The sequence below is a fragment of the Dryas octopetala genome, chromosome 4, assembly GCF_963921425.1.
Source record: "Dryas octopetala chromosome 4, drDryOcto1.1, whole genome shotgun sequence".
Taxonomy (NCBI): Eukaryota; Viridiplantae; Streptophyta; class Magnoliopsida; order Rosales; family Rosaceae; genus Dryas; species Dryas octopetala.
In genome coordinates this window covers 9,237,680-9,265,093 of record NC_141369.1, presented here as the reverse complement: position 1 = coordinate 9,265,093, position 27,414 = coordinate 9,237,680, and the positions used below count along the sequence as shown (strand labels likewise).

At 34.3% G+C, this 27,414-nt stretch overlaps 2 protein-coding genes and 1 pseudogene across 2 annotated transcripts; all 3 read left to right on the top strand.

Moving 5' to 3' along the window:
• Nucleotides 1–4,303: 4,303 nt before the first annotated feature.
• Nucleotides 4,304–8,672, top strand: LOC147286584 (protein DETOXIFICATION 8-like). Its single transcript, XM_086240792.1, has 8 exons — nt 4,304–4,326; nt 4,547–4,736; nt 6,061–6,605; nt 7,202–7,288; nt 7,397–7,453; nt 7,554–7,792; nt 8,285–8,490; nt 8,604–8,672. Exons 2-8 carry the CDS (start codon nt 4,602–4,604, stop codon nt 8,670–8,672), a joined length of 1,338 nt encoding a protein of 445 aa, XP_086096918.1. The 5' UTR covers nt 4,304–4,326; nt 4,547–4,601.
• Nucleotides 8,673–9,479: 807 nt separating this feature from the next.
• On the top strand, nt 9,480–16,133 carry LOC147286583 (protein DETOXIFICATION 3-like; annotated as a pseudogene).
• Nucleotides 16,134–24,393: 8,260 nt separating this feature from the next.
• On the top strand, nt 24,394–27,194 carry LOC147286582 (receptor-like protein 2). Its single transcript, XM_086240567.1, has 2 exons — nt 24,394–24,447; nt 24,576–27,194. The coding sequence occupies exons 1-2, from the start codon at nt 24,394–24,396 to the stop codon at nt 26,472–26,474; spliced, it is 1,953 nt and encodes a 650-aa protein (XP_086096693.1). The 3' UTR covers nt 26,475–27,194.
• Nucleotides 27,195–27,414: the final 220 nt, after the last annotated feature.

Genomic DNA, 27,414 nt, shown 5'->3' with positions numbered 1-27,414 from the left:
GATGCATATACGATTGAAGAATATTCATGAATGCATACAACTAACCACGCACCATAAAATATTAGACATAAATTGAATAAAAAAAATATATGAATGTATCTGAGTTGGTTTTGAGGTTTGGGATTTGATTAACTGTTTGTCACAAAAAAGGAAAATAAGAAAAAAGGAATTTTTATCAAATATCTTATTTAACGAAAGTTAAAACTATTTTAACTAACATAAAGTATTACTCTTAGCATTCATTTTAAATGTGAAAAGGCCAACATGTCTGAGAAAGTCAAATAATTAAGCTAATGGATATTAGAGTCGAATAAGCTGATATGTCTGGAGAGCGATGAAGTCAAATAGGTCGAGATTAGAGTGATTTTATCGATCGTATATATTGGCTCAGAAAACGTATATGGAATTATAAAAAGGGATTAATGTCAATTTGGTTCCCAAAGTATTATACTTGTATCAATTTGGTCAACATACTTCTAATTTGGAAAGTTTAGTTCCTAGACTTTTTTAATTTTGTCAATTAAGGTTGTTCAGTTAATTTACACATTTTCTGTCCAAAGCTCTGTTTGCATATAACCATGTGTCAATCATGTGCTCTCCTTTTTTAGAGCAGAATGGTCACTCTAAACTATACCATAACTCCACGCGCGTTTCATCTTCAGACATGTTCATTTGATTTCAATCTAAATTAACTGAACAATCTCAATTGACAAAATTGAAAAAGCATGTAGATTAAATTTTTCAAATTAGAAGTTTGGAGACCAAACTGATACAAGTATAATAGTCTGGGACCAAATTGACATTAATCCTTTATAAAAATAAGGGATTTTTTTGTTTTTTTGTTTTTTCTAAGTCCAAAATAGTAAATAGTTAAACCGATCTAGGAACTCAATTCGGTGATAACCTGGTCCACTTTTTAATGAGGCAAGCAATTGGCAAGGCTAGGATGCCGAGCCTTCAACATCTGAAATTGTAATAGTTTCAATCTGGCTCTAGAATCTATTAGTCAGTTTCAATCTTAAAATCGCATAAAAAAATAATGATACTTATATAAAAATCTTCGTCTTTTTGTTATATATACATGTTAAAATGAATATACCAACAAAAAACATACACAAAAGTACAAATCATTTGGAATTATACTCACTCTAAAAAATGTTTAAGACTTTGAATGTGGCCCTAGAAATTGTTCGACAATTTCAAATGGTCAAGTAAAAAAAGAACATATATATGTCAAGTGCTTGGTGTCTATGTTGATATTTCCATCAATCCTGTAAATCAGGGCCACTGATTTTATTACATAGACAATCTAACATTTAAATAATAATAATAATAATAATAGGTGGACTTTTTTAATTAACACTATACACATTAGGTGAATTATTTTAAGAAGACTTATAGTGCAGTCCATTTTATGAGTCTTTTTTAGACTAAGACCGGTAGTGATTTATGGTTTTTAATTAAGTTCTTTTATTTTTCTTCTTTGACGGCTTTATGTTAGGTTTTAACTTCGGAATTTTGGACTCCGCCCAAAATCTCAGAGTTAAAACCTAACATGCAGCCCCTGTAAAGCCTACTCTATACCCTAGAAGGGAAAATACCCTTCAACTCAGGAGAAATACCCTTCAAATTAGGGGAGTACTTTACTATGAATTAAAATGATTTTCTTATAAATTTTAAAACACCCCTGGTTTCCATCTAAAAACTGTTTTTCTAAACAATCCAAGCCTATTTATCTCATTATTTTATCAAGGTTCGTGAGTTACTGTTGGGTTTTGATTCAATTTCTTTAGTTTATTGTCCAAAATCTTATAATAAAATTGCTCATGAATTAGCTCGATTCATTATGGGGTTGATTGTGAGCATGACTTTATTTGGCTTGAGGAGGACCATCTTGGCTTTTAGCTCTCATCCAAGCTGATGTTCATGATTTTATGATCGAGTATCAATATATAATTTGGTTGCTAGCCTTTCATAAAAAAAAAAAAAGAATTATTTTATGAAATAATTAGGCTTAGGTCATTTAGAAAAATAATTTTTAAATGGAGACCGGAGATGTTTTAAAATTTATAAGAAAATCCTTTTAATTCAAAATAATTTATAAAAAAATTCTTTTAATTATAATAAAGTTCTTTTAATTTATAAGAAAATACTTTTAATTCATAATAAAGTATTTCCTCGATTTGAAGGGTATTTCCCTTCCTAGGGTGTAGAGTGGGCTTTGTAGAGGCTGCATGTTAGGTTTTAAGTTCGAGATTTTGGGCTGCCCAAAAATCTTGGAGTTAAAACCTAACATAAACCGTGAAAAAAGAAAAATAAAAGTGTTAGTTTCTAGAATTTGATATATTGGCTTTTTCCTTGTCAAAATCATTATATTTATTTTTAATTAATCACTCACAAGTTCTAGACTAGAATTAAGGACAAGATCAATTGTATTGAAGAAGTCAAGAATGAAGTAGCAATGAACAAAGACCGAAGGTATACAACACTTCATGCATTTCATGAAAACAACAGTATTTTGTCTATTTGACTAGTCTTTCACTGAACATAAGGACAATGGTCTTCACGTACAATGGTTACATGACAGTCACTGCAGTGGGGTCATTTCGGGTTTTTTCTTCCTAAAGCCCATTTCATTTAAAACTCATTTTCAGTTTTTCTAAACATGCATATGCACAGCACATGATTTGGTTTCCTCACTGAATCAATCAGATCTGATTGCATCTCATCACTTTCATGCCACTCACTCACACACCTCAGCGCTATTCATCATCTTCTCCATTTCTGATTTTTGCAAAATAAAGAAATATCTGATTTTACAGCTCCTAATTTTTATCCTTAGCAGTACTAGGATACCTTTCTAGGACAAAAAGAATATGCCCTTTATTTGTCTCTTGTAGACAGCCATTGATTGGCTTCCACGTGGCTCGGGCATACATGGTAATGGCGTGTGTGGTGTACGGGTATATGAGGTATCGGTTCAGACTTTTTTCGTGTGTTGATGAGCATATTTTCAGTGGGTATTTTCGTGTGTTTATGCTTGAGTATTTTGGGTGAGTGCTCATCTTTTATCAAGTAAGAAAATGCTTTTGATTTTCAAAAACTAAATGTTTTTCTTAACTTGTTATTCATCTAAAATCTGAATGGGCTTGAGTGTTGTTTAAAATCTTTTCACATATTCATAAACACATTCATTTAGATTTTTAGTTTAAGAATTCTCCATTAGCCTTTTCATGTCTCTTTCTTGAGAAGACTGATTTTTAGAAAATCCAGATTTGCATATCATTTCACATCTATATCATTAAATCCACTTGCTTGGGAGTGATCGGTGTCGTGCGTTGAAGAGCTCAAGGAGGAGCTACCAACGACATGAATGATTGATTGCTAGTTTCAAGGTGTTTGCACAAGGATGCAAAATGGTAAGGAACTGCTACTTAGTATTAGGACTAGAGTGATTGAGCTTGTTGTGTGATTGCTTGTATTGAAACCCTTGATATTGGATTGCTTGGTCAGCTGGAAAAGACCCCCAGTTTTTAACCATTAGTAGTTTTCTGGGTGAACAATCTTGTGTCTTGTTTGTTGTTTATTTCCATTGTGTTGCTAATTATTAATCTGGAAATTACATCACAAGATCACACACTTCACTTTAGCATGTTAACTTAACCTTTGAATGCTAAATTAAAGTTTGATAAATATGCCCACACACCACTTTAGTTGTTGATAGCACTGGGATGCCTATATTGATGGATCCTTTGAGTGCATAGGTTGTCACTCAATTTCTTGGTGTGTTCTGACTTGTGGTATTTACTAAAGTTGTTTTGGTTTTACAAGTCAATCTGGGGTTTCAGATTTTAGTTATTGTATCGTCAGAGTTGTGTCTGCTTGATTAGTTCCAGAATGATCATATAAAACAAAAATTGGAGTCCGATTACTGACAGTGAATTTAATCAAGTTTATTAAGTAGATAAATCACTTAATACAAACTTTCAAAAAGTACTTAATTAAAAACCCTAAATCACTATCGGTTTTATTTTAAAAAAGACTCACAAAATGGATTGGACTCTAAGTCTCCCTTATTTTATCAAGGTAAACTAAGTTGAGTTACTTATTTACTTTAAAAATAAAAATTTGTGGTCAAAAGTTAAAATACTTTAGCTTTCATCGAAACGAATCAAAAGTTAAAATACTTTAGTTTTCATTGCATAAAAATAAAAATAATAAAATAAAAAGAATGTTACTGCATTTATGCCCTCATCAACTCCATGCAGAGTCCAACTTTGTCTCTATCGGCCGGAAGCGACGGCAAGCAACATCAAGTAGCTCTTTGTATATGGAGAGAGCCAAACTATGGAATATAACCCGGCAATTCATCGTGAATCTAGGTCATCATATTATATATATATATACTCTCAAAACTATATACATATAAATAAATGTATATAAAATACATATATGAACACATATTTATATGCAGAAGAGTATAGCTAGACTAAGGGAAAGGAGAAATGGGAGAGATGGTTGAAGAAGAGTGTAAGACATGGGAGAGAACATGGGGAGCATTTGTGAGAGAGCTGAAGAAGGAGGGTGTGATAGCTGCACCAATGGTGGCAGTCACAGTGTTGCAGTATGTTCTGCAATTAGTATCCATGATAATGGTTGGACATCTTGATCAACTCTCTCTCTCTAGCGTTGCAATTGCCATCTCTCTTACCAATGTCACTGGTTTTAGCCTTCTTGTAAGTCTCTTCTTTCTTTTTAATTTTATCCAACATATATATATATATAGCTATATTACATATATACACACACAAAAACGTTGTTACTATATATACACACACTAAATTGTTCAACGTTGACATTGTGAACTGTGAGTGAGCGTTCATGGCCGCTTAGAGCTGAGCATTCGGTCGTTCACTCAGAGTGCACATTTTAGAGTCCGCATTGTCCGCACTGGCACTTGCACCAACGCAGATGCAGCTTCCTTAGCACTAAAGTATGTATAATATACTGAATGTCACCTCGAATTAGTAGTCAATTCTTTGGCCTTACTTAACTACTTGGCCATATATTATAAGGAGTTGCCTTCTGATAATTAATATTGACATTTTCGATAAATGGCCTGGGTTCAAGTTGTCACTACTTAAAACTTATCAGTGCCTTCGATACACTATATATATGCTTCTTTCAAGTTTGTAGGCTATGTAGTTTTTTATTTTTTTTATTTTTTATTTTTTATTTTTAAGATGAACTCTACTCACTGTGTTGGGTAAAAAAAAAGGGAGTCTAAAACTATGTCGTTCCAGTTTTATTTACCTTTCGGAAAATGCTAAATGCCCAACATTTTCTCCCTACTTTATTTTTTTAACTTACATTGCATTCTTATATTGGGCCTTAAAAAATTAATAAAAATCTAAGAAAAAAAAAAAAACTTTGTCAAGTTGGAAAAATTATTGTATGTGACCGTAACACCACGTGACATAATGACATGGTGTTACCAATCCACTCAAATTATAACACGTGGACGATTTTAATGATTTTTTCTTAAATTTTAAGATTTTTTCTAGATTTTAGGGTTTCAGAAATTAATTATTATACACGTGTTATAATTTGAGTGGATTGATAACACCACGTCATCATGCCACATGATATTACGGTCACACACAATAATTTTCCGTCAAGTTGATGCCACGTAAATATAAAAGTTTAATTTGAATTCAAATTGCTTAATCTAGAACTTCAAAAATTACGTAATTTTGAACAAAAACACAATATCAATAAAAAAAGTATCAGCATAGAATTTTATTTCACAATTGAGGGACAAATTTCTTAACTTTAATTAGACCGCCATGGACGCATATAGCCATATAGTAGTTAATTAGTGCTTGTCGGGGGGCCATGTCTTTGGATCCTCTAGGTTCGAAACAGTACAATTTAAGAAAATATCTCACTTAATATAACTTATATATATGTTAGACAATAACTTATTCAATGTAAGATAATTATATTGAATCCACAATTTTCTTAACTGTACTAATAAATTTATATGATTTTGTGGAACAGTCAGGAATGGCAGGTGGATTGGAAACTCTATGTGGGCAAGCTTTTGGAGCAGAGCAATACCAAAAACTAGGAACTTATACTTGCACTGCCATGATCTCTCTTCTTTTGGTTTGTCCCCCAGTATGTCTCCTATGGGTTTTCATGGACAAATTGCTACCTTTAGTAGGCCAAGACCCCATTATATCACTTGAAGCACGCAAATACTCATTGTGGCTTATTCCAGCACTATTTGGTGCTTCAATTCTTAAACCATTAACTCGCTACTTTCAATCTCAGAGTTCAATCTTTCCAATGCTCCTTTGCTCCTCTTTCATTCTACTTTTCCATATACCCACATGTTGGGCTCTTGTATATAAGCTGGGAGTGGGAAGAAATGGTGCAGCCATAGCTTTTAGTTTATCCACTTGGTTGAATGTGATACTGTTGGGGTTGTATGCAATGTATTCTCCAGCCTTTGAGAAAACCCGGATTAAATTTTCTAATGAGTCCCTCCTTCACATTGGAGAGTTCTTTCGCTTAGCTATCCCTTCTACTCTAATGGTTTGGTAAATATTTTTCTCCTCTTTTTTTGGATTTTGTTTTTTTAATATACATTTATGTAGTTTGGATCATATTTTAATTTGGTATTTTAAGTTTTTTTTTTTTGCCAATCAAATTTCTATAGTTAGTTTTCGTTAGTAGTAAAGTCGGTGGCTAAAAATATATTTGAATTAGTTAGATAGAAATGTCACATAACCTATACCCTAAACTCTAAACTCTAGCCCTCATGTGTGACGTTAATGCAGAGGTAAAAAATGGTTCTAAACTTCTAATAATTTCATTTATTTTAATCAGGTTCCTTAGCTTTCATTAGCAAATCAAGTCTCTGAATCAGGATTACCTGACATTTTGATCTAATTAATTGAAGGATTCCTTAGTCGGAAATTTGATTGTTAACCAAAACTAACTAACTATATATATATATATATATATATATATTAAAACAAAGTTGAAATTAATTATAAGGATCCAGTTGAAAAACGTACGATTCAAACTACATGGACTAATTTTGTCATATATTTTCATTTTGTTGACATGCGATTTACCGTACACTCCAAGTACTTACATATCTTAATTTGTTTTATTTTTGACAATAATGTAGTCTTAAATGGTGGTCATGTGAGCTGGTTATTTTGCTGTCCGGCCTTTTACCAAATCCAAAGTTGGAGACTTCAGTGCTTTCCATATGGTATACTTCAGTTTCTTTATCTGACAACCTTTTTATTTGAAAAGAGAGAGAAGTGAATTTTTCAGATATACATACTCAAACTCACTTGTATACTTTGTGATTATATAGCCTTACAATCTCAACGTTGCACTTCACTTTATCATATGGATTCGGAGCTGCTGCAAGGTATTAATTTCAGATATAAACATGTTGATTTTATTTGGTGAAAAAACATGTTTTTCAGTGCCTTATTAATAACTTAAAAGATGTGTAAACTATTTTACAGTACTCGAGTGGCAAATGAATTGGGAGCTGGTAATCCACAAGCAGCAAGAGTGGCTGTTTTGGCCGCAATGTTTCTTTCAGTGAGTGAGGTAATTATTGTAAGCACGACTCTCTTCTGCTGTCGCTATGTTCTGGGACATGCTTTTAGTAGTGAGAAGCAGGTCGTGGATTATGTTGCAGCTATGACACCTTTGATTTGTCTCTCAATCTCTATGGACAGCTTACAAGCAGTTCTTTCAGGTTACTTATTTTATTCTCTCTTTCATATATTTCTACTCTATTGTCTAAATTTTACTCCATTCTTCAGCTCCCTTTAAGGATAAACTCTAAGCAGAAAAAAAAAAGATAAATAAGAAACTATTTAATTATTAATTGTGATATCAAATAAATCGATAATGGAACATAATATTTTTAATAAACACAAAAACAACCATCATCATGGCAATTAAATGTTTAAACGATTTCTGATTGGTTGATTTTCTACAAAAATAGTTTTTGAGTGTAGACGTCGTAAACATGAATTGTTTGGATCATTAGACTATTATATATAAACCCCCAACAATATGATCTTTTTATTTCAAAAGAAGCATGTCCATTGAATTTAGAAGAAATCTTAATTTGTTGATAATTAAGATGCTACTACGTACAATTCATGCATGCTTGGGTTGGGTGGCTTATTACAAACTTGTTCAATTATTTTATTTCTAACATATGCACGCATGGATATATCAGGGGTAGCAAGAGGAAGTGGGTGGCAGCATATAGGGGCTTATGTGAATCTTGGGGCATTTTATTTGGTTGGGCTTCCCGTGGGTGCTGCACTTGGGTTTGCTCTCCACTTAAGGGGTAAAGGCCTTTGGATTGGAATAGTCGTCGGCTCCGTTGTGCAATCTGCTCTTCTTTCTCTTATAACTGGTTTCACCAATTGGACAAAACAGGTTTCCAACTAACTCCAATCAACATTTGTTTCAATTATTTTTTGGCTAATTGACATCTCTCTACATGACCAATTGACAAATTGTGTTCTATACATCCTATATAAATGTCGCAGGCAGAAAAGGCAAGGGAGAGGATATTTGTGGGGAGATCAACAGAAGACAATGAAGCAACAAGTGAATGAAGGAAACAAAAAGCCAAAAGAACAACTTTAGATGTTATAGCTTCAAGCCTTTTTTCTGTCACCACTTGTAGTCATACAATTCTTTTGTTCAGATGCATCAAAAAGGAATATTTTCTAATACATTTGCAAGCGACAAAAGTCCACAGTTCAACTTATACAATTGGTATAATTAGCACAAAGTTAAAGTGACTTCTTTTTTGGTCTCGTTGCTCCATTCTCGATCTCTTTCAATTGATTGAGAGTCGGTGGAACATCATCCCTACCCTTTGTGTCTCTTTCGTGGATCATCAGTGGTACGTGGCGCTTGGCTTTGTTGGTTTATGGTTCCTCTGGCTCCTTGTTGAGTTATATATGCTGTTGCCTGTTGGTCAAGGCCATGTTGCATGTGGTGCTAATGGTATGGTGTGGTAGTCTTGGTGGTGAATTGGTATGTTTTCTGAATTTTGTTGTTGTTTAATTGGAATATTTTTTTTTGGGCCTCATGTTGGTTTTTGTAAGCACATTTTGTGTTTAGACGGGACTGGTAAGCGTGAGTTGAGGAGGAATTCGATCATAACCCAAACTTATTGGTCCTTTGCATTGGTATATTAACTACGGTTAATTACTTTAACTATTATATTAAAATATTTTATATTAACAGAGAAAAATATGAAAAAAAATAAAATAAATCAAAGAACCCATCAACCCCAATTGCAGAACCCCACCCCTCCATCGGCCAACTTCGGCTGACAAATTTGCACTGCTATCATCTCTTTTATTTTGGTTTGTTTTCCGGCCAGTTAATTTATCTGCTATGGGTTTTCGATCATGGACAAATTGTTACATTTATTAGGGCAAGACCCCATAATATCCCTTGAAGCACGCAATTACTCACTGTGGCTTATTCCTGCACTATTTGGTGCTTCAATTCTTAAACCACTAACTCGCTACTTTCAGACTCAGAGTTCAATTTTTCCAATGCTCCTTTGCTCCTTTGTCAGTCTACTTATATATCCATATACCTACATGTTGGGCTCTTGTTTATAAGCTCGGATTGGGAAGCAATGGTGCAGCCATTGCCTTTAGTTTATCCACTTGTTTGAATGTGATATTGCTGGGGCTGTATGTCATGTATTCTTCAGCCTTGGAGAAGACCCGGATCAAATTTTCACATTGGAGAGTTATTTTGCTTCGCTATCCCTTCTGCTCTTATGGTTTGGTAAATATTTTTCTCCCCCTTTTTTTTCCATTTGAAAATAAATTTTTAAGGAAAATGACTACATTGATCCCTAGAATTAGGCAATCAAGTCCCTATCTAAAATATTCATCAACTAGTGAGACGAAGATGTCACATGATCGTCAATCAGGTGTAGCATTCAATATTTGTTTCAATAAGGTCCTAGCTAGAAGTTGGCTTTCGTTAATTAGAAACTAAAGTTTTTAAATTAAACGTTTCATGTAAGGGTCACGTTACTTTTCCGTCTTACTAATTTATGAATTCATTTGTTAGCTAGGGACTAGATTGTTTAGGAAAGCTTACTATATATATGTACCGGACTGAAAAAATTGAAACCCTAAGGACTCAATTGAAAACGACCTGTGGTACTTTTGTTATTAATTTTTTGTTATTCTTTTACTTTTATATTGACGAATAAATTTGCAGTCTTAAATGGTGGTCATGTGAGCTGGTTATTTTGTTGTCGGGCCTTCTACCAAATCTGAAGTCTGACTCCAGTGCTTTCCATATGGTATTTAAACTTCAATTTCAGTACCTGATTACAATTTACAACCACCTTTTTGAAAGAAAGGGAGATATTAATAAGAAATAATTACTTTTTGCTACACTTTACTTATTGTTTGTAACATGTAATACACATATTTAAAATATTTAATAATTAGATCACTTTGAGAGTGGATTGGTTACCCATTTATTGGTACTAGTTTGGTACATGTTTTCTATGTTAGCCATGGTTGCTAATTTTTAAATTTTTTCAAAACTCTCTCACGTCTCTCTTTCTCTCATTTCTGAAATTTATCTTCTCTTTCATCACTCTCTTTCTCTCTCCCCAAGCACTCTCTCTTTGTTCTCTCTTGCTCTCCCTTGCTGCAACTTTCCTTGACGGCGTATGTGCGCGTCTGGCCATGGATGGCAACGAGAGGACCACCCTTGTGTTCCTCTCTCTTCCCTCTTCATCCCTGTGAGCTCGGAACACCCAGCAACCCTCAAATCCGATCGGAGCCTCAACGTTGACTCTGATCCCGGCCTTGTCGCGATGTTGTCGAAGAACAAGCCAAGTTCTTCACTATAACAACGCCTAGAGAGTTATTGGGGAAGCCAACTCCATCCCCATGCCTTTCTTATCAGTAGCAGGTTCTTAATTTTTTATGTTTAGTTCACTTTCTGAAACTGCAGAAATTGTACGGAACTGGAACTGCAAGTGAACTGAAACTGTAATTTATTGGAGTTGCAGACTTGCAGTTGCAGTTGCAATTACTAACTGCAGTTTATTGGAGTTGCAGACTTGCAATTTCAGTTGTCCGTTCTTTTGGTGATGCGTTGATGCTAGTCTTTTAGAAGGTGTCCGCATGCTATGTTTTGGCTGGTGAAAAGTGTCCACAGGTTAATAGAAATAGATTAGGTGTTTTTGGTTAATGTTTAACTTTGTTAGTACCTTATAATTAAAGAACTCTATTAATTTTTCAGATATACACTCAAACTCTCTTGTATTCCTCATGATTATGTAGCCTTACAATCTCTATACTGCACTTCAATTTATCATATGGACTCGGAGCGGCTGCAAGGTATGCTATGATAGAATTAGAGCATCCAACCCAAAACCAATTGGTAATGGGTGGAGAGGCCCAAGACTTATAAGCACATATGCTAAGCTCTAGATTTCCGATGTGGGACATTGCTCCACATTACTCTCAACACGCCCCCGCACGTGTGGCGAGATTTTTGAGCCTTACACGTGAACAAATTGTATTGGGTGACGTGGGAGCACGTGTGACCGTTAGGCCTTACACGCGGATAACCAAGCTCTGATACCATGATAGAATTAGAGCATCCAACCCAAAACCAATTGGTAATGGGTGGAGAGGTCCAAGACTTATAAGCACATATGCTAAGCTCTAGATTTCCGATGTGGGACATTGCTCCACATTACTCTCAACATGCTATGGCACCACGAAAAAAAAAAAAACTATATATATGTGTATCTATTTTTTTATGATACACATAAAATATATACGTGTTCCATAAAAGTTTTTATCTTTAATTACATACTAATTCTTTGTTCTATAACGTGCTGTGTTTATCAAAACACTAACCGATAGGTGTTAGAAGATTACTCAAATAAAAGTAATACATAAACTATGTTTCAGTATTCGAGTGTCAAATGAATCCGCAAGCATCTCGAGTGGCTGTTTGGGCTGTTTAATTGGGCTGCACAACTCTCTTCTATTGTCGGGATGTTCTGGGATATGCATTTAGCAGTGAGAAGCAGGTGGTGAATTATGTTGCAGCTATGACTCCTTTGATTTGTCTCTCAGTCTCTATGGACAGCTTACAAGCAGTTCTTTCAGGTTATTTCATTATCTCTTTTATACATACAAGTTATTTTAGCATCTCTTTGTTCATAGGGATCCTTCTAAATATTGGGATATCCACTTCTTAAGAAAAGGTAGTATTAGAGTTATCAACTACTATTCCAACTTTATAAATTGCAATTGATGTGACACTTTTTACTTATTTACAAATAGCAATTGATGTGACACTTTTCATTTATTTACAGTAAGCATGAAATATTAACAAGTTATATACCACATTAGTTGGTGATCGACTAGAAGTTGAGATAGTAGTTGACGCCTCTAGTATATTATTGAAATATCATCAAACAATTGTTTGACCAGAAGTTGGGATGGTAGTTGTCTCTTTAATTAAGATATATAACTCTACATGCAATACAAAGAATCAACCAAATAAAAAACTATGGATTTAGTCCATTAACGTACTGTGACCAAATAAATAAATCAACATAGTGTCTATGATAAACACTAAAATCATCAAGTGATTAAATGGTTAAATTAGTTCTAATTTAACTTATTTTTGTTTTTCAGAGATACTCTTTGAATAAAGGCCTATAAAACATCCATTGTATGAATCATCAATTCGTCAACATAACATCCTACTACCATATACATGCATGCTTGGTTGAGTGGTACGTACTTATTAGAAACAGTTCTTGATCTTCCTTTATATCTTTTGTTTCTACCTACACACATATACTTGCACAAATATTGGATTTATCGATCAGGGGTAGCTAAAGGAAGTGGATGGCAGCGTAGGGGCATATGTGATTCTTGGGGCATTTTATTTGGTTGGACTTCCGGTGGGTGCTGCACTTGGATTTGCTTTACACTTAAGGGGTAAAGGCCTTTGGATTGGAATAGTGGTTGGCTCCGTTGTGCAATCTACTCTTCTTGCTTTTATCACTGGTTTCATCAATTGGACAAAACAGGTTTGTAATTAACTCTAATTAATATTATTTTAATTATTCTTTGGCTAATTAAATTTTCACCGTACATATCTCTCTTTCTTTTTTTTTCTCTTTTTTCTCTCTCTCTCTCTTCGGTTTAATTGGAGTGGGAAGGAAGAGAAAGAGTGAAAAGAAAAGAAAAAAGAAATCTAAAAGATATTTCCTTTGTTTTTTTTTCTTCTTCTCTCTTTTGTTTTACATAAATACTCTTTTATATAAGGGAATACATGCAAAAATCCTAGTGATGGAAGTTATAGTAGGGAGAGAAGAAAAAAAGTACGGTGTTGTAGAGAAAAATAGGATGGATAGAAAAAGAGAAAAAGAGGGTGGACAGAAAGTGGGGTAATATATAATTACTATATTGACCTTAGCTTGTAAATGTATTATTGAAAATGTTTAACATAAAATGGACATAATTGACATCTCTCTACATTACCATTGGCAAATTGTGTATTATAGATCGATAAACATAAAGCATAACATTCGAAGACAATAAAGCATAATTCATATCCTATATAAATATATATTGCAGGCAGAGAATGCAAGGGAGAAGATATTTTTTGGGGAGATCATCAGAAGACAATGAAGAAGGAAAACAAATAGACTTAGGCCCCGTTTGAGATTACGGTGGAGGACCCAAAAGCTGCTGTGGATGACAATTCTCAATCACCTACAACAGTTTTAGTGTTTGGTAAAAAAATAAAAAATTGCTTTTCCTCACAATTTTCAACTCCCCACAACAAAAACAAAAAGCAGGTTTCTAGGTGCTTTTGAAAGCTGCAGTGACTCACAACAACAATGAATATTTTATTTTACCCATAATACCCTTATTGATTTCTATGATTTTTATTTGTTTATTTTAAATTAAAAAATATGTCCATTGTTAGTTATATTTTATATTGTGATAATTAATTATGATATTTTATTTATAGGATTAAAATTATAATATACCTAAAAAAAATAATAGGCATACTTATTTAATAATGTTGTTCTTAGAAAAATTAATGCTAATAAAAATTTGTAGTCAGAAATTTCAAAAACAAGTAAAAAAACATATTATTTTTACCAAACAAATAAGTGAAATGCATTTTTAGCATCATGTCTATTTTAGTAATTATACACAGTCACATCATTTTTATATTAACATTTACCAAACACTTTGATACTGTTTTTTGCACTCACAACACTTTTGAAAACATAGTTTACCAAACACTCAACTGCTTTACTTTACAGCTGACTTTACTTCACAGCTGTTTTACTTTACAGCTGTTTGTTCTCACAGTAATACCAAACTGGCCCTAAGAGTAGACATTAAAATAAGCAAGTCCATAGATCCAATGACAGGTCTTCGCTTTGTTCTCTATACTGAAAATCGCTTTCCACATAATCAAGCATCTTGAAACTTGTGATTAATTAGTAATCTATATCTAAGTTCTAACACAAACAAGCCTTCTAGAAATACATCTGGGAAACAACAACTTGGAAGGCAATCTCTCTGCCCTTAATTTCTCCAAACTTAGTCAACTTAAAACTACGGATTAATAACTTCACTGGTATGTTTCCTATGTAACCAAGTTTGAATCTATGGTTGATTTAACACCCCTCCTCTCTAACTGTCTTCCTGTTTGATTAAATTAACTATCCTCTGATCACTCACGTTGTATTTGATTTACGAGTATGAGTTTGTGCATGGCTATGTTAGCATGGCTATGTTAATGTTGTTAAGTGGATAGAGTACTTTCATGTTTATGGGATCGAGAAAAAGGAATAGAGAAGGGGGTTGAAAAAATGTTTATTAATAAGGGTAATTTAGGGATATTAGGGGGTAAAAAAAGAAGATTAATTATTATTTCTTAAAATTTGATGTGAATGGGAATATAGGGTTGTAGCACTAATTCTATGGTAAAATGATATATATTTTTTTTGCTTTTGGATTAAGGTAAAATGGTATATTGAAAGGAGTAGTACTATTTCTACCCACTTAATTGTCTTATTTTCTCACTCATATTATAATAAAAAATTTAACGACAAGTTCAGCCTTTTATAAAATGACCTTTAAAGACCTACTTAAAAAGAAACAAATGAATTCATCCTACTCTATCCACCCATCTAAACTCCCTATATGAAACAAAGTCCCACAATAGTATGCCCACCCTCTTAAAGAAGCGGAAAGTGAATGAAATTTGCGATTCACCCCCTCCCCACTTCCGCTAAAAATATGTGGAGAAAGAATGAAATTTATGATCAAATTCACCGGCCCCCAAAACTAAAAACAAATTTAAAATATAAAATGATCATACCTTGTGATTAAGAAAAGTATGAGTTTGTAAGATGAATTTAAAGTTTTTATGAGTGAATGGAGTTAGGATTTATGAGAGAAAGAAAAAATGAAGGAAGAGAAGGGCCGGGTGTGATGATAAGATTGAAAGGTGAGAATAGTGCTTAAATTTTCAATTTATATATTAGGGTGTTTTAGGGATAATGGGTGGTGGGAAAAGAGGATGGTGTTTTTTTTTTTTTAATTTAATGGATGGTGAGAATATAAGGTGGGTGGCAAAATAGGAAAAGAGGGTAGGAATAGTAGCACTCTATTGAAAGTAATATATGATAAGTTTTTATTTTATTTTTTTTTAATGGTAGATTGAACTCTGATCTTTTTTAAATAACAATACATAGAAAATTAGATCCATGGAATTGGGATAATAATGGTCTACGCAAGGTATAAAATTTCAAAATTTTTGGGGTTATGGAAATTTTATCACCTATTCGTTGATATTTCGTGAATATTTCGCCAAAATTATTTAAATTTCGAAAATTTCGCTCTTACAGCACCACGTACTTGCTCTTCCTCTGCCTTCCCCTGTCTATTTCTCAGGTCCCCTTCATTTTTTCAAGCTCGGTAATTCTGTTTTGTGGTCTTGAAGGAGATCCAAAGTTTGTGTAAGAGTCATGAGAAAGAGAAGAGATCTGGGAGGGAGAGGAGGAAGAGGAGGAAAGATCGGGGAGGGAGTGGGAGGACTAAGGAGAGAGAAGAGATGCAATATACTGGAAGGAGGAGAGAGAAATGAACTAGAGCCAGAGGGAAGAAGATAAGTCTTCGACCAAAAAAAAAAAAAAGAAGATAAGTCACGGGAAGAAAAGGAGTCAGGGAAGAAAAGGAAGGAAAGAAAAAAGAAGAAAAGAAAAAAAAAATATTTAGGGTTAATTGGGGTTTGGGGCCTTTGGGCAATTGAAAATAAAAAAAATGATTTGAGATTTGATTCAGCTCTTTTGGGGTTTCGTTTAGTTGTTTTTAAATCCTAAACTTTAATACATTTTTATATAAAAAATACCCTAAAAGGCCTAAATTCTAATATCTTATATCATATCCTAAAGAATATACTAATTTTATTTAATAGTATTTACCTCCATCGCGCATTATATTAATCTTATATCACATAAAACCAATTATATAATTTAGTTTCTTCAATGTTTTTTTATCAATGTAGTAGATAATATGTTAAATAAACATATAGTAAGGTTTCATTCAAAATTTTCGTATTTTGATAGTAATTTCCGTCGTTTCTGTCTAATTTTTGTCGAAATTTAAAATTTATCAAAATTTCTTCGAAATCCGAAATTTTATTCCTTGGGTCTACTTATGGCTGCTGCTTCACAAGGACGTACTAGTTGGTTTCTTTCTCTCCTGTGGCCACTGAAATTTTGGCAGGCTAAAGGAGTTATATATTTTAGAGGAAGCTAGACTATATATTAATTGTTGTAATTTTCATCAGTGTCGAACGATGATTCAGTGTGAGACGTTCACACCTGAATCAGACTATATATAATATATATATATATATTTTTTTTTTTGAGATTATAGGGGAAGGGGAGGGTTCGAACCCAAATGTGTAGGAAGAGAATTTTTGACCTCGACCAACCAGGCCAACCCCAATTCACGAATCTATACTACATATTAATTGTTGTAATTTTCATTATATTATCTATATATGTATGCAATTGGGCAGCATATCTTCTTGCGAAGAAGGTGCTTATGTTTCCCCAAGTACACATAGAGGTGGAAAAAGGGTCACGTTGGCTCTCTCATGTATTACTTCCGTATGTCAATATATATCGATCATCCATAAATGAAGTATTTCTTGACAACAAAAAAAAATTTAATACAAAATTTAATACAAAACATAAGTCGCAATTAGTATAAGTGTCATTTTTAAATAAGACACATTGAAAAATTAATCTCACAATATTTGCCGTAGAAAAAATCATTAGATTGAACCCGGCCAAAACTTAAAAAAATGATAATGTATGTTGTAGCCTATAAGAAAATAATAACGTATGCACAATAGAAAATTAAGTCATCTCACACGTACGCGTAAGAGCCACTTCAAGTATGTGAAATAGGGAGAGCCACTTGATGCACGCAGAAGCGTGTGTTGAGTGGCTAGTAAAACTATTAAATGAGTATTATTTAATAGTAAAAGAAAATGAGTTTAAATAAGTTCGATCAAAAAATAAAGAGTTTAATGATGTCTTGTTAATTACTTTTGCCTATAAGTTCACTAAATTTTGCAATATTTTCAATACTTTAAATGTGATTTCCTTCCAAATAAAAAACACCTTAAATGTGATTGTCAATAACTTTTACATGATAAGTTGCTCTTAATAAACTTGCTTCTCTAACTTAGGATAACCAAATATATGTTTGTGTGTCTATAAGCGTAAGAACAATCTGTAAGAGCTTTCATTAAACACAATCAATGCAAATAAAAAATTAAGTTGATATTTAATGATTCATTTTTTAGATATATATATATATATTTATGATATTGGAAAAAATTAAAAGAAATTACAGTTAATGTTACTACTAGCTAGGGGAGGTTGAGGGTTCCTCTTGATCGACTCCGTGGCAAGTGGGTGACCTTGCCCACCCGACCAGATTCGGGCATTGGGTTAATGTTATCTGGACCTGGCTGACGCTTTTGACAATGACGAATGGTGGGTCGGAAGTGTTATTGGGAAGAGAGGGTCGAGTTACTTTGTTTTATTTGAGATCACTGGGGATGAGATTACTTACCCTATCGAGAGGTTGAGGGTTCATCTTGATTGGAGGCATGAGAATTGGGTGGCTTCAAACAAGAAAAGGTTCACTGCAGCAATTTGATGATGAACAATTGATCATATGAATGATTGTTTTTTTCTGATTTCTTAAGGTTTAGTTATTTAGTTTTACTAATATCTGAGTTTTACAGAAATTTTCTCTCATTTCATATTATTAAATCTTTTTGTTTCTCAATAGTTTTGTTTTCTTTGTTCTCTTATTCACAGTCTCAGTACTGCAGCCTAAAATTTTTTGGGCATGTAACCAAGTTTGAATAAATCAACTATCCTCTCACTCACGTTATATTTGATTTAGGAGTATGAGTTTGTGCATGGGTTTAAATGTTGTTAAGTGGATAGAGTTTAATGTTTATGGGAGAAAAAGAAAATACAGAGAAAGAGAAGAGGTGGAAAAAATGTTTATTAATAAGGGTATTTTAAGGTATTAGAGGGTGAAAAAAGAAGATTATTATTTCTTAAAATTTGATGTGAATGGGAATAAAAGGTGGGTGGAGAAATAGTATATGAGTGGGAATAGTAGCACTATTTCTATGGTAAAATGATATATATATATATATATTTTTTTTTCTTTTTTTGATTAAGGTAAAATGGAATATTGAAAGTATAGTAAATTATTTAAAACTAGAAATTATGCCCCCAGTGTTAGGCAATGGTATCGAGTACTTAATGTCATTTTTATAACAGCTGAGCACTGCAAGAAGTACTTGACTCTGCTTCCTCGATCCGCCTAGTTTTTGACCCCATCTGCAACAGGTTACCTCATACCCTCCTAAAATGAAGACAAAGTCTCATAGTTAAAACATAACATAAAACTGACATGGAGGCCCTCCTCTTCAGATCTAATGATCGACAAATCTTCGCTTTGGTCTCTATATTAATTGGAAATGATTTCAACGTATTGAGAGATTTGGAAAAGTTGTGTTAAGCTAGCATTAACGTTTTGAGGGGTTTGGAAAATTTGTGTTAAGCATCTTATCAAGTCAAAAAAGAAAAAAAATATAAAATCTTTTTCTTTTGACTTTGCTTCTAACTCTTCAACGGGTTTGGAAAAGTTGTATTAAACTAGCATTAACATTTTGAGGGGTTTGGAAAATTTGTGTTAAGCATCATATCAAGTCAAAAAAGAAAAAAAATATAAAATCTTTTTCTTTTGACTTTGCTCCTAACTCTTCAACGTATTGAGGGGTTTGGAAAAGTTGTATTAAGCTAGCATTAACGTTTTGAGGGGTTTGGAAAATTTGTGTTAAGCATCATATCAAGTCAAAAAAGAAAAAAAAATATTTTTTCTTTTGACTTTGCTTCTAACTCTTCAACGTATTGATGGGTTTGGAAAAGTTGTATTAAGCTAGCATTAACGTTTTGAGGGGTTTGGAAAATTTGTGTTAAGCATCATATCAAGTCAAAAAAGAAAAAAATATAAAATCTTTTTCTTTTGACTTTGCTTCGAACTCTTTAATTTAATTGTTCCAATATATATACAAACTAATTGTGATCAGCAATCTAATTATTCCATAAACATGGCCCAAAACAAACGAGACTAGCTAAGAACAAAGCTGACATCAATATTAATGAGGTTTTTCAATCATTTGTTATTGTCTTGGTGTTGAAAGTAAAAATCTCAACTTGCATAACAAAATATAAGGTCTTACGTACACCTCTTTACTTTTTACCAATTGATTTTAAATAAGTGTCTCTTCACATTTTAGCTGAGATACATATATTTTCAAATTTTAAACAATATACAAGATTGACTCTATTTATTTTTCTTTTTTTTTTTTTTCGGAAAGTAACATTTCATTAAAGAAGCCCAGAAGGCAAAATATTACAAGAGGGGTGCTTTTCCGACCACCCTAAACTGTTGAGTTGACCACCCTATTTCAAAATTTCAATTTTACCTTTAAAACAAAAAAATTCAATTTTGTTTGTTGGGTCATTCGACAATTATTTACCGAAATATTTGTGGTTATTCAACAGTTATCTGCTGAACATTGGTAGATTATTCGGTGGATAACCACCTAATGGAGATGAAAAAGGCATTTGACAGTTATTTGTCGAAATGTTTATATTTATTCGACACTTATCTGCCGAACATTGGTGAATGTTTCGATAGATAACCACCGAATGGATCTGGATGATTTTATCATGTTTTTGCAATAAAGGGTAAAATAGGAAAAAGTTAGGTAAAATATGTTAGGGTGATCAACTCAGCAACTGAGGGTGGTCTGCATAACCTCACTCATATTACAATCATGAAGGCCCAAGAGGCACAAGCCCAGCAAACACCACACAGAAAAAGTACGAAGATAAAAAAGATTAAAACATAAAGTTCCCAAGAACATTTGCATGAACCCTAGCCAAACACAAATCCTGAAAGAGAAGCAAGTCCCACCATCTAAGCACAACCCTAGTCCAAAAACATCAACCATCTCCATCATTGAAACACAGCAAACCAAGCAAGACCCGCAACCACCAAAGAGAGACAAGAGAACCGAAGTACTACATAAAGGAATTGAGAAAAATTGAGGTGTTTCCACCTACACATAATCCGATTGGGGAACGAAAAATCGCTTTAAGGTGGTAGTTACAAATGCTACAATGGTCCACCAACTCCAAGTGAGGAAACCACAAATGATTCCAACAAGGGCTTGAGATCTGGGTGGGCTTGGATAAGGGAACAAAGGCAAAAACAAAAGGGGAATAGAGTAGGAACTATGAGAAGAGGGGAGAAAATAAAATGAGAGAAGCACAAAGAAAAAAGAGGATGCAATACCTCTAGATCTGAGCATATAGCTCAAACAATCACCACAATAGGGTGAAGGATCACCATAAGAGGATGAAAGATCACCACAAAGGGGTGAAGGAAAGTTCAAATACGAAAAGAGAACACAAATGAGAGAGAATGGAGGGAAGGGAGGGAGATGGAGAGAGGCAAGTGTGATGAAGGTTAAAGGCAGGTGAGAGAGAGAGGGAGAGGCGAGTGGGATAAGGGGGAGGGGTGAGTCGACTCTCAAAACGGCGCTTAGAATCAGTGCTCTCTAGTCCTTCTCATCCACTACTCCTACAACAATAACCCAAGATTGACTCTATTTAGAAGCTAGATTGCACCTACTTTATATCTTATGTGTTGAACAAAAAATTTGATAAATATATATTAATAATTATATTGTTACCCAATATAATTTCACTCTACTCATTTAGGGAATAGAGTTTTATTATTTAGAGTACGACTCATTCAAGATGGAATACATCTTTTACTTACAATCCCTTGGCTCAAGGGAATATCATTTGATCCCAATTGCAATGAAACCAACGGATCATTCTATAAGTGTTTGGATTTCCAATAGATAAAAGACTCATTGAAATGAAATTTATTTGCGATTGCGATTGCACCCATATTTTAGGTTGCCTACTTACCCATTACAGAATCAAACCACACGTTGTTCTAAGCTTTTTAGAAATTAAATAGGTGAATGACCCTTTTAAATGATTTGAGTAATTTGGGTAGGGTTTAGAGCCCTTGGATTTGATTTGAAAAATCATTTCAGTGACTTTCGTGTGTATAACTAATTTCTGGAGAATTTGGACGGATTTGATTTAGAGTCGGTTGGACTTAAATTTAAATATAGGTTGCGTACGTATCCTTAGAGGAATCAAACCGAACGTAGTTGGCAAAAGAATTTGACTTGGTTGGCTTTGTGCCACTTTAAAGTTGAATTTAGGATTTGGATTTGAGATCGAGATTTGGTTTTGTACCAATTTTAGGGAGATGATTTTGTACCATTTGAGAAAGTTTGTTTTGTACAAATTGGAGAAAGATGGTTTTGTACCATTTGAGAAAATTGGTTTTGTACCATTTGAGAGTTGTATTTGAGTTTTGGGATGGAAGAAATGTGCCCACTAATTATTTTTTATTAATTATTTATTAATTGACACATTTTATTTTTTTAATGGACGAATGAATTTAGGAAAGAAGTTTGTTTATTTTGTACCAATTATTTGTTAATTGGCAAATTTAAATTATTAATGGGTTCTCAAAGTTTGAACAAAAACCCATTAATTTTAGGGGCTTGAAGGCTTAGTTTTGACCATTGCCCTTGTATTTATTAACCATGCGGTGAGCCCATGAAATTTGGGGTTGTCCTATAAGTTAACTTTGATGGCCTTTCCTGGACTTGGCGAACTCCACTCCCCGTCGTCTACAATAAAACTACTCTAGTAGCCTTCCTTGGTGACTTGTAGGATTAATTGATTAATCTCATTTGAATGGCTGGACCCTTTTTTCTATATGTCAAAGATGGAAAAAACAAATAACATATTTCTTCTTTGGTCTCTCTTATCTAAATGGATTCCATTGCCACAATCTTTTTATGACTTAGCCAAGCATCCAATTATGCAAAGTCACATGGAAGAGAAGCGGACCATGCTTGACTTCTGCATATATATATATATATTTTGTGGGGTTTAGCACAGAACTAAAAATTAATTTTCCATCTCTTGAAAGATGATAGATTTATGGGAGGATCTTGAGAGAAAAATGATTTATTGAAAGCAATTTATGGGGGGGTTCTGTTTCTGAACCCCCAACTCAAGAGATAGAACACCACCATAGGCCACTATCTTGAATTTGAGCAGCAACAGTACATCTTTTTTGAATCCTTCCTCCTCTATTTATAGAGTCCATGGGAAGCCTAAGTGATGAGATCAAATGGGAATGCAATAACTCTCTCTATTTAAATTTAATCTCATCTGATAAGAGATAATTAAGCTTCCAGATAAATCCACATTTTCTCAGTTTCCAACTTGTTTTCGTTTGAAATTAATGTGGCACATGGTACATGAGAATCCAATCTCAACCTCAACCTTTGTATTTTTTTTTTTTTTTTTGACAATTCAACACTATGTTTTTCAGTTTTTTCTTTTGGGGGCTGATTTAAGGCACAATTTGTTCTTATAACTCTGTCTTCTTTTTCTTTCCAAACTATTCTCTATTAAATGAAAGCATACATACTTAAACATTTTTTTCTCCAGCGCCACTTTTCTTTCTCTATGTTAAACATATGGAACAACCCCAACATCTGAAACATCATATATATGCTTTCTTTAGTACCAATAGTCATGGAATGATTACTAATTCAGTACTAACTTAATTCAAATTCTAAGACATCCCACAAAGTATAAGTATAACACATCCCTTGTAGAATTATAAATTTAAAACTATAAAGCATATCCATTAAGTACATAACACGCTCAGTTATATCATACTATATATAAATATACATTATTTATACCTTTAGTTTTCCTTGTAAAAATACTGTTGGAAAACGAGAATAATATACCACAGAATAAAATTGTTACTCACTTATTAAGGTGTCATTATTTTTCAGTGAAACATGCAATATCTAGCCGTCCATCACTTCATCACAGATTGTTGCCCTCTATTTCTGTCTCTATCCTTTAATTTTGTGACAATTAATTCGTAGTGTAATTAGTACTATGTGCACAATCGTGGTGGTGGCAAGGAAAATACCCTCCATATATGTGTGCCAACTGCCAAGCACTATCTATCAATTTACGAATAATCATTAACAAGAAAACAACTTTCAAACCTGGACTGATAATTCTTATATCCCATAGAGTACGTCATAGTAGACTTTAAAATAAGCAGGTCTTGACAGGTCTCCGCTTTGTTCGATGTACTGGAAATTTCGTTCCACATATTCTTAATTAATTTGCCAATTTGGAAGTGATTTTTTGTTGTTTAATCAAGCATCATTTTCAAGTCGAGGAGAAAAAAAAAAAAGATACTTTTTTCTTGTCTCTGATTCCAACTCTTTATAAACTTGTGATTAGTAATCTAAATCTAACACAAAGAAACATGCTAGTGCAGCCTGCAAATCACCCAATGGCTCATGGCTTCTTTCTCATGATCATATTCTCTTCCATGGTTTCAACAAATATTCATGCATATGCATGCAACCAAACTGAGCGCACCGCTCTTCTGTCCTTCTCCCTCGCTCTGTCTTCTCCTTCCTTTAATTGGATGTCCTTTAATTGCTGCAATTGGGATGGCATCACTTGTAATAAGGATGGTTGGGTCACACATTTGCACTTACCCTCCAAAGGACTCAAACTCAAAGCAGGTACTTTTCCCTCATTCTCACAGTCACTTTCAAATCTCACACATCTGAAATACTTGAATCTCTCTCATAATCCACTTTATGGTACACTCGATCAAACTGGATTCTTCTTGTCCTTGAATCGCCTTGAGATCCTTGATTTGAGCTCTAACTTTCTTTCTGGAGAGCTACCGTTTTTTTTACCATCTCGTATTCAAACAGTGAATTTGTCCAATAATCATTTCCATGGTGCAATTTCATCTTCATTCTTCCGACAAGCTAGGAATTTGACTAGCTTCAGTGTTAGCAACAATACCTTCTCAGGTTCTATCCCAACCTCTGTTTGTCTCCACTCTTGTCCCTTGATTAAGCTGTTTGATTTTTCCTTCAATAGATTCAATGGCAGTATCTCTCGTGGACTAGGGGAGTGTTCCAAACTCCAAGTTTTTCGTGCTGGTCACAATAACTTCTCAGGAATACTTCCAGAAGATATGTATAATGCTACCAAACTTGAAGAAATTGCATTACCTTTTAATTCTCTCTACGGAGCCCTTAATGATAGAGTTGTCAACCTCACCAACCTCATAATCTTTGACCTCTACTCTAATCAATTGAGTGGCGTCCTCCCTCTCCATTTTGGGAAGCTCTCTAAGTTGAAATTCTTGCTCCTTAATTTCAACAATCTAGAAGGTTCTTTGCCCCCTTCTTTGATGAATTGCACAAGCCTTGTAGAAATACATCTGGGATTCAACAACTTGGAAGGCAATCTTTCAACCCTTAATTTCTCCAAACTTGGTCAACTTACTAAACTTGACCTAGTGCAAAATAACTTCACTGGTATGTTTCCAGCAAGTCTTTACTCATGCAAGTCCCTGAAAGCAATTCGACTGAGTGATAACAATCTAGAGGGACAAATACAACCTGAGATTCTTTCATTGAAATCTCTGTCCTTCCTCTCCCTTTTTTCCAACAGACTGACTAATGTCACAGGAGCACTCAAGATATTAGTGGGTTGCAAAAGGCTCGTATTCCTATCATGTGGTACAAATTTTGTAGGGGAGAAAATGCCGACAGCAAATGATATTGGCATGGTTGATTATGATGGTTTCAAAAATCTTAGAGTATTGAATTTGGCTTACTGTGGGCTCACTGGTGAAATACCTGTATGGTTGTATAAGCTCAAGAAGCTTCAGATCTTGGCACTGCATAGTAATAGAATCACAGGGTCACTTCCTAGTTGGCTGGGGAACCTTCCAAAGCTCTCTTCGATAGAATTGTCAGCTAACTTAATTTCAGGTGAATTTCCAAAGGAACTTTGCAGACTGCCCATGTTGGTATCTAAACAAATTGCAGCTCAAGTAGATCATAATTATCTTGAATTGCCTATCTTCGACTATAAAATGGATGATAGACCTCGACAGTTCAATTATTTGTCTTACTACCCACCATGCATATACCTAGAGAACAATAGCATCAGTGGTAGCATACCTACCGAGATCGGCCAATTGCAGCTTCTCCATCGGTTGGATCTTTCCTTCAACCGCTTCTCCGGCATAATTCCAGACCAAATATCAAACCTCAAAAACTTGGAGGGATTGGATCTCTCCATGAATCACTTGTCTGGGACAATTCCAGCATCAGTGACAAGTCTTACTTTCTTGTCAGATTTCAATGTCTCGTACAATAATCTTGAAGGACCAATACCAACAAGCAGTCAACTCCAAGGCTTGAATGCCTCTGCATTTGAGGGGAATCCCAAACTCTGTGGTGACCCACTTCCAAATGAGTGTCAATCCACTAGTGGCGTTGATGCAGATACTAAAAATAGCCAAGATGTAAAGAGTGCGCATCGGATTCCATGGTTTTATATTTCTGTTGCACTTGGATTCATTACAGGATTTTGGGGAGTGGTTGGTCCTTTGATGCTCAAGAAGACGTGGAGATATGCATATTTCCAATTCCTAGATAAAGTACAAGATAAGCTTTATGTGATGGTTTTATCAAAAAGCTCTGTTCGCTCCTCCCTCTGTTTTGAGAGTCGGTGGCGATAACCTTGGGCCGGTGTGCTTAGATCTGAGGCCTCATGCCTCTCTTTTGCTTCCCTTTGTTTTTCCTTCCATGTCTTCTGCCCTCTTCATCCCTAAATCTCCCCCTAACCTCTATGTTTATTCCATTTTTCCCCTTTATCTCTTTCACCTTCTCACGGGCTTCTATCAATTCCTCTGCTTCTAGCTCATTCTTGTGGCTTCAACAACCAGTCCTCACCTCTCTGCTCAGGTGGCACTTCTGGGGTATCTCTTCAGCGGTGTTGTTTGGTGCGAAATGGTTTGTCCAAACGAGTTCTCTCATTCCCCTGTCTCCGAAGGATAAAGCGCGGGTTCTCCCATTCCTTAATCTGCTGGAAACTGTAGTGACTTCTCTGGCTCCATCTGGAGCTCTACTGGTGGTTGTTGTCCTGGTTTGTGGTTGGCGCTTGTGGTGTTCTTGGTGCCATTCTGGTGTGGTGGTTGGATGGCTGGCTTTGGATTTTGGTTAGGGCTAACTTTAGGAGATTTTGTTGTCGTTTTTGTTCTGTTGTTGTCGTTTCTTCACTTTCTTATTTGTAGTTTACTGTGAATTTTGTTTGCTTGTTGGGCTGTGCCTTTGTTTCGGTTTATGCCCGGGCCTGGGCTTATGTAATATGGGTTTACCTTTTGGGCTTTTAATGCATTTACTTTTTTGAGCAAAAAAAAAAAAAAAAGAACTTAGAAGGTACATGGCACCTACCTACTTTTACTTTATGGTTTATATTTTCAGTTTGTTTTTACTTGTCAGCTAATGTAATGCACTGTTTTTCTCATAATACTACCTTTATTCTTTTTTTAGACTATTTAGTCTCTTGACATGCATTATGTACATGTTAATTGGCATTATTATTGTATAATGAGTCTCGATAGTTTTATAGTTTCCCACTCTTTCTATGTTTTTTGGTGATAGGGAGGGAGCCTTTTT

Bases quoted from the DNA above. Each gene is read 5' to 3' on its own strand.
- LOC147286582 (XM_086240567.1), top strand. From the start codon at position 24,394: ATGGTTGGGTCACACATTTGCACTTACCCTCCAAAGGACTCAAACTCA. The intron at 24,448-24,575 runs GTACTTTTCCCT...AATCGCCTTGAG, and splicing joins AGGACTCAAACTCAAAGCAG to ATCCTTGATTTGAGCTCTAA.
- LOC147286584 (XM_086240792.1), top strand. From the start codon at position 4,602: ATGGTGGCAGTCACAGTGTTGCAGTATGTTCTGCAATTAGTATCCATG. The intron at 7,289-7,396 runs GTATACTTCAGT...GTGATTATATAG, and splicing joins ACTTCAGTGCTTTCCATATG to CCTTACAATCTCAACGTTGC. The intron at 7,454-7,553 runs GTATTAATTTCA...ACTATTTTACAG, and splicing joins GGATTCGGAGCTGCTGCAAG to TACTCGAGTGGCAAATGAAT.